The sequence below is a fragment of the Schistocerca serialis genome, chromosome 8 (assembly GCF_023864345.2).
Source record: "Schistocerca serialis cubense isolate TAMUIC-IGC-003099 chromosome 8, iqSchSeri2.2, whole genome shotgun sequence".
Taxonomy (NCBI): domain Eukaryota; kingdom Metazoa; phylum Arthropoda; class Insecta; order Orthoptera; family Acrididae; genus Schistocerca; species Schistocerca serialis.
This window is the reverse complement of record NC_064645.1, coordinates 607470755-607483474: the sequence shown is the minus strand read 5'-3', so window position 1 is coordinate 607483474 and position 12720 is coordinate 607470755. Positions and strand designations below refer to the sequence as shown.

At 38.0% G+C, this 12720-nt stretch overlaps 1 protein-coding gene across 1 annotated transcript in view; it reads right to left on the bottom strand.

The window, feature by feature from the left end:
* LOC126416768 (gastrula zinc finger protein XlCGF57.1-like) overlaps positions 1–12720 on the bottom strand; it is a 252168-nt gene that overhangs the window by 24318 nt on the left and 215130 nt on the right. The window contains exons 11-12 of the mRNA XM_050084613.1: positions 12400–12579; positions 12235–12311 (exon numbers count right to left, since the gene is read on the bottom strand). Of these exons, the coding sequence (XP_049940570.1) occupies positions 12235–12311; positions 12400–12579 (257 nt within the window). The remainder of the gene's footprint in view (positions 1–12234; positions 12312–12399; positions 12580–12720) is intronic.

Here is a 12720-nt window from a genome sequence, read left to right as displayed (position 1 = left end):
TTTACCATACACAATGTAAGTGAAATATTAGATCTGTTGTGAAATGCAAAGTATTTTTCCATTTTAGACTTCACGTGTGGATACCATCAGATCTTAACGGAATGACAGAATAGCAAATTTCCTGCACTATGAATGTAAAAGAATGCAAATGGCATTGAGCAATCACAGGAAGAGGACACAGGCCCTGACATCATGCACGCCAAGGTAAATGATCAGCATGTCTTGCGGAAGAACAAAAGGAAGAACTGCATGAGTTTTTAATACATTACACTCATGTTTTTGAATGATGCCCTGGTATAATCAAAGGATACAAATACTAAATGGAGATGTACCCACACAAAACCTTCTGCTTTTCATCTTATGTCATTCCATGGGCCAAGGAGGAGGCTGTGAGGAAAGAGATCAATAGAATGCTAAAATTATAAATAATACAACCATCCTTATCTTCATATTGTAGCCCTATTTTGGCCATTAGCAAATCAGATGGTAGTGTCCGGCTCATTCTCGACTCAGGATGTGGCCTGGCAACCTGAAAGAACAACTTCTAAAATTCCTTAACATTAAGTACTTCACCATAACAGATCTCCAGGCCTCGTACTGCCAAAACACACTACATGAAGACAGCTGTAAGTACACTGCCTTTTAATGTGGGGGCAGATGCGATGTGTTCTGTTTCTAGCTTTTGGTTTAAATATCAGTGCAGGCATTTTTTTTTTCTGCTTTAGATCGAGTTTTAGGACCGGAATTGTTAAGTAGAATTGCTATGTATGAAGATGATTCACTGATTGCTACCCCAACATGGTCAGAACACTTACGGCTCTTGGCTCAAGTCTTGTATAGGTTTTCAGAATACGGAGTCACAGCCAGCTTAATTAAGTCACACTATGGTAAAAGAAGGGTTATCTCAAGGCACACCTCCAGACCCTAAGAAGCTCGATGCTATCAGACACTGCCCTGTACCTGAATATAAGAAACAGCTTAAGGGATATCTTGGATTAGTATATTTCTTCAGAAAATTTATACCACAGCAGCTTTTAAATAGTGATGCTCCATTGAATTTTCTATGGAAGAATCACCCCTGGTTATGGATCAAGCAATGACACACTGATTTTGACAACATTACAGAAGCTCTTTCGAATGCCAACATCTTACATCATCCTGACATGACTCAAGACTTTTGTCTGTGTACAGACGTGTCCTCCCAAGGGCTGGGCACTTGTTTATTTCAAGTCACAGACACGAATGGGGAGTTTACCCCCAAGGTAATTAGTTTCGCTAGTATGACCCTATCTGAAGCTGAACAACCATATCCCACGACCAAATTGGAAGCTCTTGCAGTAATATAGGTGTTCAAAAAGTTCCAATATTACTTGTGGGGAAAGCATACCAAGGTGTATTGCAACTGTCAGTCTTTGTCCTTCCTACTCACTTGTAAACTCTTACACAGGAGGATCACTAGGTGGCATTTGTGTTTACAGGGATTTGATTTTGAAATTGTGTATATCAAAGGTAATCAAAATGTAATTATTGATGCCTTATCAAGGCTTCCACAAAGTCTAGACAAATTCTTGGAATTCCTGGAGAACAATTCAGGAAATCAGGGTTTTGTTGATGAAAGATAAAACACAACAGACATACTACATTAGGATGTGTAAAAGCCTGGAACAACTATAGCAGAAGGGTCCCAGATGGCAAAAGTAAGGCTAAAACTGCTGCAGAACAATTATGACAGGTTGAAAAAATCTTTTACGATTTACCAAGGTATATTGTTTCACCAACACCACCCACAGCAGAGCCAGTGGTGTGTTTGTTTACCAGAGGATCTTGTTAACAACTTTATATCATACACTCACAATGTTTGGGGACACTGTGGTGTCTTCAAATGCCTTAGTAAGATAAGCACTTATTGTTACTATCCAAATGTAAGACAAAACGTTCTGCAGGTAATATGGAAATGTGTTGTGAGTCAGAAGAATAAATATGCAAATAAGTCAAAACTGATTGAACTACACCCGATACTGCCTAAAAGACCCTGGGAGATAGTTTCCTTGGACATGGCTGGACGTATCCACAAGAGAAAGGAGGTGTAAGCCATGTTGTTGCTCTATACTATGTTTGCTCCAAGTATGCCAAAGTGTATACTCTATGGTCAACAACTTACCATCATCAGAAGAATTACAACAGATTAACCACCCAAGTAGGCAAGCCAGAAATACTGATGACGGACAATGCATCATACTTTACAGGCACCCATTGGAAAGAGTTCATGAACACTCACAACATTAAACATATACTTGTCTCCAGGTCTCACCTAGAAGCAAGTCTCATAGAGAGAACATATAAGGATTTTAACAAATTTACCCAGACTTACACCCCTCACAAACAAGCAATGTGGATTGAATAAGCTACCACATTCCAGAAAGCTGTTAATCATCTCCCACATAGCTCAACTGGCTTTATACCTAGGGAACTGCTGTTTGACAAACGACAAATAGACAACTGGGGAAAACCTATACCCATGGTAGCTAGGAAGAAAATATTGCATGAGGAGAAAATACGCTGGTTAGCACTTAAGAAAAGGTAGAATATAGAAAAAAAATGTGTCGTAAGTAATTAGGATACACTGTAGAGTACCACTAAGAGCGAAGAGTACTCCTCAGGCATCATCCAAAATTGACAAAGTATGGTAAGTTGAATAGCAAGTGGTGGAGTGGAATGAGGACAGAACTGTGCACGCGCAGTGGCTAGTTTTAAGGTTGACAACCTCCACGCATGCGGAGAGCACAGTGTAAGACGATGAATCGCTGCTAGACAACTATCGTAGCCTAGCAAAACAAACACCAAGCAATCTACACTTAGAGCAAACTTTATAATGTGAGTTGACTACTAACGAAATAAAATGTCTACACTACAGAACTAAACTAAGATGAAGAGATTAGGAATAACTAATCTAAGGAATACATAACAGAGGACAAAGTAAACACCATCTACAGGACACACAATATGATACTATGTACAAGCTACTTATATTTATACAAGTGGATATTTACGTGCTACGTGCAAGGGAATATCTACATGAGGAATGAAGGAATATAAATTAAGTCTTGAATATACTATGAGAGATAGGATTGTGCCCCGCCTATGACAACACTTTTCTTTCCTCGTGCAAAAGGATACGTCAAAATGACAACTGCAGCACAAACATGTGCACTCTTACAACACATAAAAAAATTGATAAAGAATGAACTGCATGCTGACAGAAATTGAATATATGAATACTGAAAGTGTGACGCATTAGTAACCAGCGAGCAACGTGTAGTGCTTCCGCCTGCTTTATTTATTTCATTTGTTGTCCTCGGTGTCGACGTACCAAGTTGCTACATCGGCTGAAAAATGGATTGTGGATTCCGACACTGACTACTGTAAATAATGTAGCCGACAGGAGCACAGTTGTGTTTCAAAGTACTTTAATTTCACTTTTCACAACCCCCCAATAATACACAGTTATATATGGCCAGTGCACTATTGTTCTAACTCCCTACAAGCCTCATTAAGAGTTATCAGGCGAATCATCCACATACTGCTACAATAGTTTACTGTTGAACATCTACAAGCAGTAAAAACATAACTATATAATTCACAGTTCTTTGGAATAATCAGGTACATATGGAAGAGACACTGTCATTGCTTTAACACATGGCCTATTGGTGTAACACTTCTTTCACTGTTAATTTGATGCATTGATGTCGTTCTAACCAACACAGGTTTCTTGTCTGAAACTCGGCCGTGGACTGACTGTCTCGTGACCAAAAATCGAGCCCTTATATATCATCACAACAATAGGTGCTGAAACTACACATTGTTCGAAGTTAAATTTGCAGGAGTTACAATTAAAACTTAACTCATTAAATTAATTGAAATATATAAAAAAATCATTCCTTTTAGAAGTTTCTTCTACTACAAGGTTTAGGCCAAATTATTTGTTTAAATCATGAAATTAACATATATAGTTATGCAAACAATACTTTTGACAAAAGTGTTAATTACTTTGGAATTAATTAAGGGCTGGTTTTGCTAACATGTTCCTGAATAGAGCCAACTAGATACTTTAAGAATACTAGTATTTCATCTTCCAATTGTTCATAATTAGTACAGAATTTATATTTGTTTATATGTCAACAACAGAATTTAATTTATGAAACAATTACTGATTTCACCCTATAATGAAAGATACTAACTAGGAATAGTCCAAATAAATTAGAAAATCAATTACATATATAAAACTAAGCACAAAATTAGATGTGGTGTTATATTCACTAAAACTGAGAGCCAACTTTTCCCTTTTATGAAAATACAGATTATACTGGCATATGTTAATGGTAATTAGTTCAAATTTGAAAAAAATGAGTTTAAGGAGGCAGATGACAATACAAGAGGGGAAGTAAAATTTATCCCAGCTTTACTTCGTTACAAACTATGCACTTAGTGTTATGTTTGTATTTAAGTGTCCTTCCAGCAAACGATGCAGAATTACATAGTGGGCAAAACAGGAAACACAATAGTCAGGTGTTTGGTACCAAAGCATAAGAAACACCAAAATAAATAATTATATGTATAAAAATATGTGTGCATGTGATGTTGTGAATGTGTGTGTAAATAAGCTACAGTGTGCCAGATGTATAAAAAGTTGAACTTAGGTCTTGTGCTTCCAAATGAAAGGAATCAGACCAAATATTACAAGTACATGAGACCGAGTTATTACACTACATTTGCACATGAAGACAAGTTATCTCAACATTGTTTTACACTATTTAACTGGCATAATTCTCATAAAGCACAGAAGAATATGCAAGAGTGATATCATGTAGCAAAAGGAAGTGTAAGTCACCGATGCTGAATTACACAGTTTGCTGTTGATGATGACACTTTTATAACACAATAGTGTACTGTCAGAATGTACCAGTAGATAGTAAACATGAAGTAAGTGGATTAATAAGAGTAGATAGTCATGAAATGATGTATTCAATAGTTTTCTAATGATGAACAAGGGCTTGCAGTACCAAAGTAAAAATGAATGCTTTTTCCTGTCCATAGCATTTTCTGTAGACCAGTAGATACATCCTAGTAAACTTGTTAGAGGCATAGCTAAATGTAGTTATATAGGTTTATCACGATTTCATGTTATGAAGCTCTCTTTCCTCAGCATATGTAATGATGGATACTTGTGTCAGGTGTGATGTAAGAACACAAAATTTGTACACATCATATGATAATGTTGTATGCAAATATTATGTCAATACTGGAAAATGAGATTGAAAAATATGACAATCTGTGTAATGTTACGGTGATACTATGAATACAGATTGTTCACAAATGAACATTCAAAAGGGTAATGTCAGAGAGCAAAATGGGATAAAAAAATTGATAGTGCAAAAATGGAAAAATGTTACACGAGACAAAATCACAAGAAATGTACGTAATATTAACTGTCTTGTATGTATAATTTCTGTGCAGTGTTATGTAAATTTTCGTACAATATTTATGTAAAGAAATGTAATGTCATATGAAAAAGTATGTGTACAGAGTAAGAAATATGCAAACCCGACATGCCAGTATACGAGGTGCGGCTAGAAAAAAACCGGACTGATGCTGGAAAAAACATTTATTTACAATTATTTACAATTTCATGTTATCTCCTTCTATGTACTCTCCTCCTCGATCTCTACACCGCTCCATACAAATTTTCCAGTGTTCATAGCAATGCTGCAGATCATTTTCGGTAAGTCCATACATTACTTCCGTCGCTTTTTCTTTTACTGCTTCAACAGTCTCAAATCTAGTTCCTTTCAAAGCTGACTTGACTTTAGGGAAAAGAAAAAAGTCACAGGGGGCCAAATCAGGTGAGTAGGGTGGATGATCTAAGATGGGAATGTTGTGTTTTGCCAAAACATCTTCACTGACAACGCACTGTGAGCTGGGGCATTGTCTTGGTGAAGCATCCATGACTTTTTTCTCCACAAATCGTTCCGTTTTCTCCGTACTCGCTCACGTAGGGTAGCCAGGACGCTAATGTAGTAATGCTGATTCACTGTTTGTCCCTCTGGTACCCAATCAATGTGCACAATCCCTTTGATGTCAAAAAAAAAAAAACAATCATCATTGCCTTGAATTTCGATTTTGACATTCGTGCTTTTTTTTGTCGTGGAGAACCAGGAGTTTTCCAATGCATCGATTGGCGTTTAGTTTCGGGATCGTAAGTAAAAAACCACGATTCATCGCAAGTAATAACATTTTGTAAGAAGGTGGGATCACTTTCAATGTTTTCCAGGATGTCAGAACAAATCATTCTTCGGCGTTCCTTCTGTTCAATTGTGAGACACTTTGGAACCATTTTTGAACACACTTTGTTCATGTTGAAACTTTCATGAAGAATCTGCCTAACACTTTCCTTGTCAACTCCTGTTAACTCAGACACTGCTCTGTTTGTTAAACGGCGATCTTGTCGAACAAGTTTACCGATTTTTTCAATGTTTGCATCAGTTTTTGCTGACAATGGTCTGCCAGTGCGAGTGTCATCACTGGTGTCTTCGCGGCCATCTTTAAATCGTTTAAACCACTCAAACACTTGTGTTCGCGATAAACAATCATCGCCGTACACTTGTTGTAACATTACAAACGTTTCACTTGCAGATTTTCCTAGTTTGAAACAAAATTTGATGTTAACACGCTGTTCTTTCTGTACACTCAACATTTTCTGACGCACAGACAAAACGTCAACTACTTAAAACAGACGCCACGGGCAGACTGAGTGCAGGAGGCAGATGAAACTCGAGCAGTAGGTGGAGCGAGAGTCACGTGACAGGCCACGCGACTTTCAGCCTTATTGCATTCGTTTTATTGTTTCACCAGTACTAGTCCGGTTTTTTTCCAGCCACACCTCGTATTTTAAAATTTAAGTAATTAGGTTATCGTAATAATGATGAAATGTAAAAAGTATGTATATGGTGAATTGTAAAGCTGAATATGTTTTCCAGGACTGCATACATGAACTAATAACTGTAAATGAGCTACAAACATTTTCTGAAGGTTTGAAAGCAAGAATTCCATATGTTCCCATGAAAAATGTGTGCCAGTGCTAGACAGTGATGAACAGTTATATTCTATGTGGACACTGGTATCGAAAACACATTTTATCACAGAGAGGGTATGGAAACAAATATGGAATTGTAGACTTACGTTGAACCCATTCAAGTGTCTTTGGGATGCTGTAGTGTGAGCCTGGTTCAACAACTGAAATGTGTGGATTACAACAGGGCCATAAATGACGAACCTACTCACTACAGCATTGATGGTTTCACTATGCACAGTACACAACATTGTAACAATGGGATGAACACTTTTATTGACTCTGGGTAAATAAGTGAAATTGTAGCACACTCATGGACAGCGCAACTTAATGACAGTGTTAACAAACTCAAGTGCGTATGCAGCATATGTCAGATAAGCTGTGAGCGCCGGACAATGTCGCAATAGCAGTGGTTGGATTCCAACAATCAAACTATAGACTCTGAATTCAAATGCAGCTGCTGATAAAACCCTTAAAATTTTTTTGTAAGTAGCAGTAGTAAAGTCTACATTCAACAAAAATGGATATATATGTTATGTGATGTCATGTTCCAGGAGTAAATGAGGTAAACTTGGCCACGAATAGAGGTCTCAGTACCCTGACAGGTCAAGAGTTTAAAGAACAACAGAGATGAAAAGGTGCATATAGTGTAAATGCATTGCAACTGTATACGGATGTCCAGTTATATGGGCACACCAGTATACAGTGGGCATGGGAGGGGAGGGTGGGGGGTGGGGGGTGGGGGAGTTGTGTAGGTTCTTTAAATGGCCTACGCAAATAAAAAAAAATATTTGTAATGATTCTTATTCACGCTATCCCTGTGCAGCAAAAATATTGTAGGGAGGCATGATTATATGTGAGTAAGCTGACAGAAAATTTAAAGGTATACCATCAGTTTTTTTTTGGTACCTCAATTGTTTTTTTCACCCATGTTGGTGCCTGTCGGTTCTTTCAGCTGGTGCAATGAAGACATATGTACTGGCACTGATTAAAAGTTAGAATATGCAGAAGTGACAAGTTTTCATTCTCTTACTGAGCTACATCCTAATCCCCACATCCCGATGCGATGAGGACTTGCATTTTTGAATGGACGTTTTCGGAGAAGAAGACAACATGAAAAGAGAATACCCAATACAGCCACTCTTGGCATTATTGTACATCATTGAGGAGATGAGATAAATATCAAACTGTACACCAATACTCAAAGGAATAAATCTTCAATCAGTGTTCCAGGGTTGCCACAACAATTCTTAACCCGCACACATCCATATCTGTGTCTGTTTCTGGACTTACAACTTGTGTGATTGCTAAATGTGCATCGGCATAGCTACATCAGCTCTGAACAATTAACATCATCTCTCTCCCTAACCACTACAGCCTCTTGTACAGACTGGATTATGTCCAAAATAGAGGTATTTGAATTTGAAACTTGATGCAGTGTTTTACACTGGATATTTACATTTGCTTTGTGACAATAGTATAGTATTCACCAAATGAAACAGTCAAAATTGTTATTTCTACACCCCGCTTTTTACTGGATGATGCCCATTCTGCACAATTAAAAAACTCAACTTCCTTTTACCACCTACAGACCTTATTCACAATGTGTTTGAAGCTGTCAACAAATACAATAGCATCAGCAACCAGCATCCAAATGAGTAAGTTAATCTACCTCAGTTACATTGTTCGTGAAGTTCAAATATGTTTCCTACAGTTCTACAGCTCTGATTGCACAGTATTTCTACCATCTACATTCTTCACCTGCAGACTAAAGCACTTACAATATGTCTGAAGTGTCCCAAACAGCATCACACACAGTATGTGAATGCAGAAGTCACAACAAGATATGTAGTAGCTCCTTCTATATCAACAACTACATCTACATCTATACTTCACAAACCACTGTCCAGAGCATGGCAGAAGCTGCAACTGCTTAAATGCCTTTGTAGGTGTAATTAATTACTTTAATCTTGTCTTCATGATCCCTATGGGAGCATTATGTAGAAGACTATAATGTATTCTCAGTTTCTTACATAATAATTATTTATGAAATGAAGTACATAAGCTCTGATGGATCTATTGTTGTCTTTCATCAAGTGTCTGTCACAGGTGTCTTAGCACTTCAGTTATATCCTCCATTGGGTCAAGCAGAGGCAATGGCCTTGCCGCAGTGGATACACCGGTTCCCGTCATATCACCAAAGTTCAGTGCTGTCGGGCGTGGCCGGCACTGGAATGGGTGACCATCCGGGCCGCCATGCGCTGTTACCATTTTTCGGGGTGCACTCAGCCTCGTGATGCCAATTGAGGAGCTACTCGACCGAATATTAGCGGCTCCGGTCACAGAAAACTTAACGACCGGGAGAGTGGTGTGCTGACCACATGCCCCTACTATCCGCATCCTCAGCTGAGGATGACACGGCAGTCGGATGGTCCCGATGGGCCACTTGTGGCCTGAAGACGGAGTGCTTTTGTGTCAAGCAACATGAGTGTTATACTAGTAATCTCCTCTGCAGACTGACTGAATTCTTCCAGTATCCTACCAATGAACCACAGCCTGCCACCCAATTTACCTATGTGATCATTTCATATCATATCTCAACAAATTGTTAATCCCAGGTATTTGTATTCCCATGATATGAAATCAGCTCACAGCTACTGTGAATGCTGACACCATAGCTCTTGATACAATTAACTAACAAGAAACAGTTATTTTTTATCAATATTATGCTGTGGATTCACTTTCCCAAGTGATGTCATAAGTTCAGATTTTGTTTGTACAGCTGAGTATTTTCTCTTATAATTTTATGTTTGGAGAGTGCCTGTACAGTTGTGTAGGCACTTATTTTATATTAAAAGTTTTCTCATTACAATTGATGGACAAACTCAGAAATTTCCAGGTTTTAACAAATCATTTTGACGATCCTAAGCATTACATAAGGACTAATCCACCAGTTTGAGAGATAAGCAAGCGGTATGAAGCAGTTTGTATAGCAGCCACTGCTCTTCCACATGACAGCAGTCTCTCAATGAATTCAGCTAATTTCTTTTGCTTTCATCAACTGTATAAGAGTTAATATTTCTGGAACTCAGGATCATATGGGAGGCCTTACATGAATTGTTGTACAAGCTCATAACAGTACTTGACAATGTATGCAAAATCATGCAACTGGATTTTTTTGTAGGCTGACATTATCAGTATATTACTGGTGCCAAATTACACCAGACTTCTCAAGCAGAAGGGTTCATTTACCTGAATTTGTCATCAATTGATTTTGTTATTCTGTCCTGTTAACATAAATCTGAAATAAAATATCTTCAGAAACATCTAACATATTCTAAAGAACATTAAAAAGACAGTAACAATGTGCATTATGAATAGCAATTATGTTCACTTCATTACTCTAATTAACAACAGAATGTACTAAATGTAAACTATTTTCCAGAGCAAATAAATCTGGGTCTTTCTTTGTGTGTTAATAGCTGTTACACGAGGCCTATATGTGTCATGTCTTGTTCTCAATTTCATCATTTCGTTTGTATGTACGAGGTGTGTTTTTTTAAGTAGGGTCCGTTTTGTTGTAGACACTAGTAGTTCGTGCGCATACTGCAATGAGTGCGTGCGTCGTGTACTGGCATGCCTCGGGAAAAACTGTGCTCAGTTTCAGCTCTGTAGCTAACATGTACGGTTCTATTCTGTGCTTTCAAAATGTTTAAGACTATCAACTCGCCCGCCGCATGTGAGGTTCCATCAGTGACATGGTTTTCGTCAGCAAGGAACCTGTCTACTGCAGAAATTGATCGACAGATTTGCGAAGTGTACAGTGATACTGTTATGAGTGAAAGCAAAGTGCGTAAGTGGGTACAAGAACTCAAAGATGGCCGTGACGAAGTCCATGATGAGGACTGATCCAGTTGCCCTTCATTGATTACAGACGATTTGGTGGCTTTAGTTGAAAGGATTCGTGAGAACAGGCACTTCACAATAACAGGTCTCTCAAACGAATTTCCAGATGTGTCGAGATTAGTGCTTTATGAAATTATTTCTGAACACCTAAAGTTTAGGAAACTACGATCCTGTTGGGTCTTGAAACTCCTAACAGGGGACCACAAAAACCAAAGATTTGAGTGTGCGATGAAGTTCTTGACACACTGTCACGAAGAAGGTGACAGCTTCTTGAGTCAGACTGTAACTGGAGACGAGGCATGGGTTTCGCATATCATGCTCAAATTGAAGCAACAGAGCATGGAATGGAGACACACACACTCGCCTGTAAAGGTGAAGGCCAAACAGACTCTGTCTCAGTGCAAAATCATGGCGTCGGTGTTTAAGGATAGGCATGGTGTTTTGTTGGTTGAGGAACCACTATCAATGCAGAAGCGTACTGCCAAACCCTGAGAAAGCTACGCAGAGCCAATTCAAAACAAAAGACGTGGCATGTAGACAAATGGAATTGTCCTTCTCCATGACAATGCAAGACCTCACACTGCAGGTCAGACCCGCAATTTATTGGACAGTTTTGGCTGGGAAGTTTTAGACCATCCACCCTACAGTCCTGATCTTGCACTGAGATATCACCACCTGTTCCTCCACCTCAAACAACACCTCAGTGGCAACCGTTACAATGACGACAATGACGTTAAAACGGCAATGAACTCTTGGTTATCGGAGCAGGAGGCAAGTTTTTATGAAGACACTATTTTAACATTGGTTGAGAGGTACAATACATTTTTGAACAAACTTGGCAACTATGTCGAAAAATACAGTGAAGTATGTACTTTCTGAAAATAAATTTACTTTTTTGAAATAACCTTTCATTGTGTACTTATGTTCAAATGGATCTTACTTCAGATATATGCCTTGTATATCATGAAATTTACTATGAATGTTGTCATATTTACATATTACTTTTTCATTAAAGATGCAAGAAGGGTTAATGCCTATATACTTACAAATTTTTGTTTCAAAAAGCGTAACTTACTTCATATAATCATAAGCAAGTAGTTTGGAAACTGGTTTATGACAAACACACATTGAGGACAGTATTCAGAATGTATCAGTGAATTTCCTTACATAACAACATTAAGAAAACTGAAAAAATGTGATACCTTTGTATGTGTCAAAAGATGTATCTTCAATGAAGATTTCATGGCGAAGCTCTTCTGGCAAATTGGGCATTTGTGTGCTAGAAACATGAAAAGAAAGAATCACAGTTTTGGAAAGTAGATTACAAGAAAGCCTACTACAATAAACTACATAACGGTTTCACATACCTTTTATGCCTGAGTGTAGAATAGTGTGACGAGCCAGATCTTCCTTTCGGACAAAAGTTTTTGAACATTGCTCACATTCATATGGTTTTGCACCTTCATGAATATATTTCACATGCATAAGAAGACGAGATCTGCGATTGAATGCCTTGCCGCAATGGCTACATGTGAACCCATTTTCACCTACACAATCATAACCAGGAGTGAAAGACAATATTTACATATCTGTTTGGTGTGAAAATGAACTATACTAAAAATAAGTTGTGAAATTAAAAGAAATGTTTGAATCTATTTGATGTGCATATAATTTTTTTAGTCTCCCCC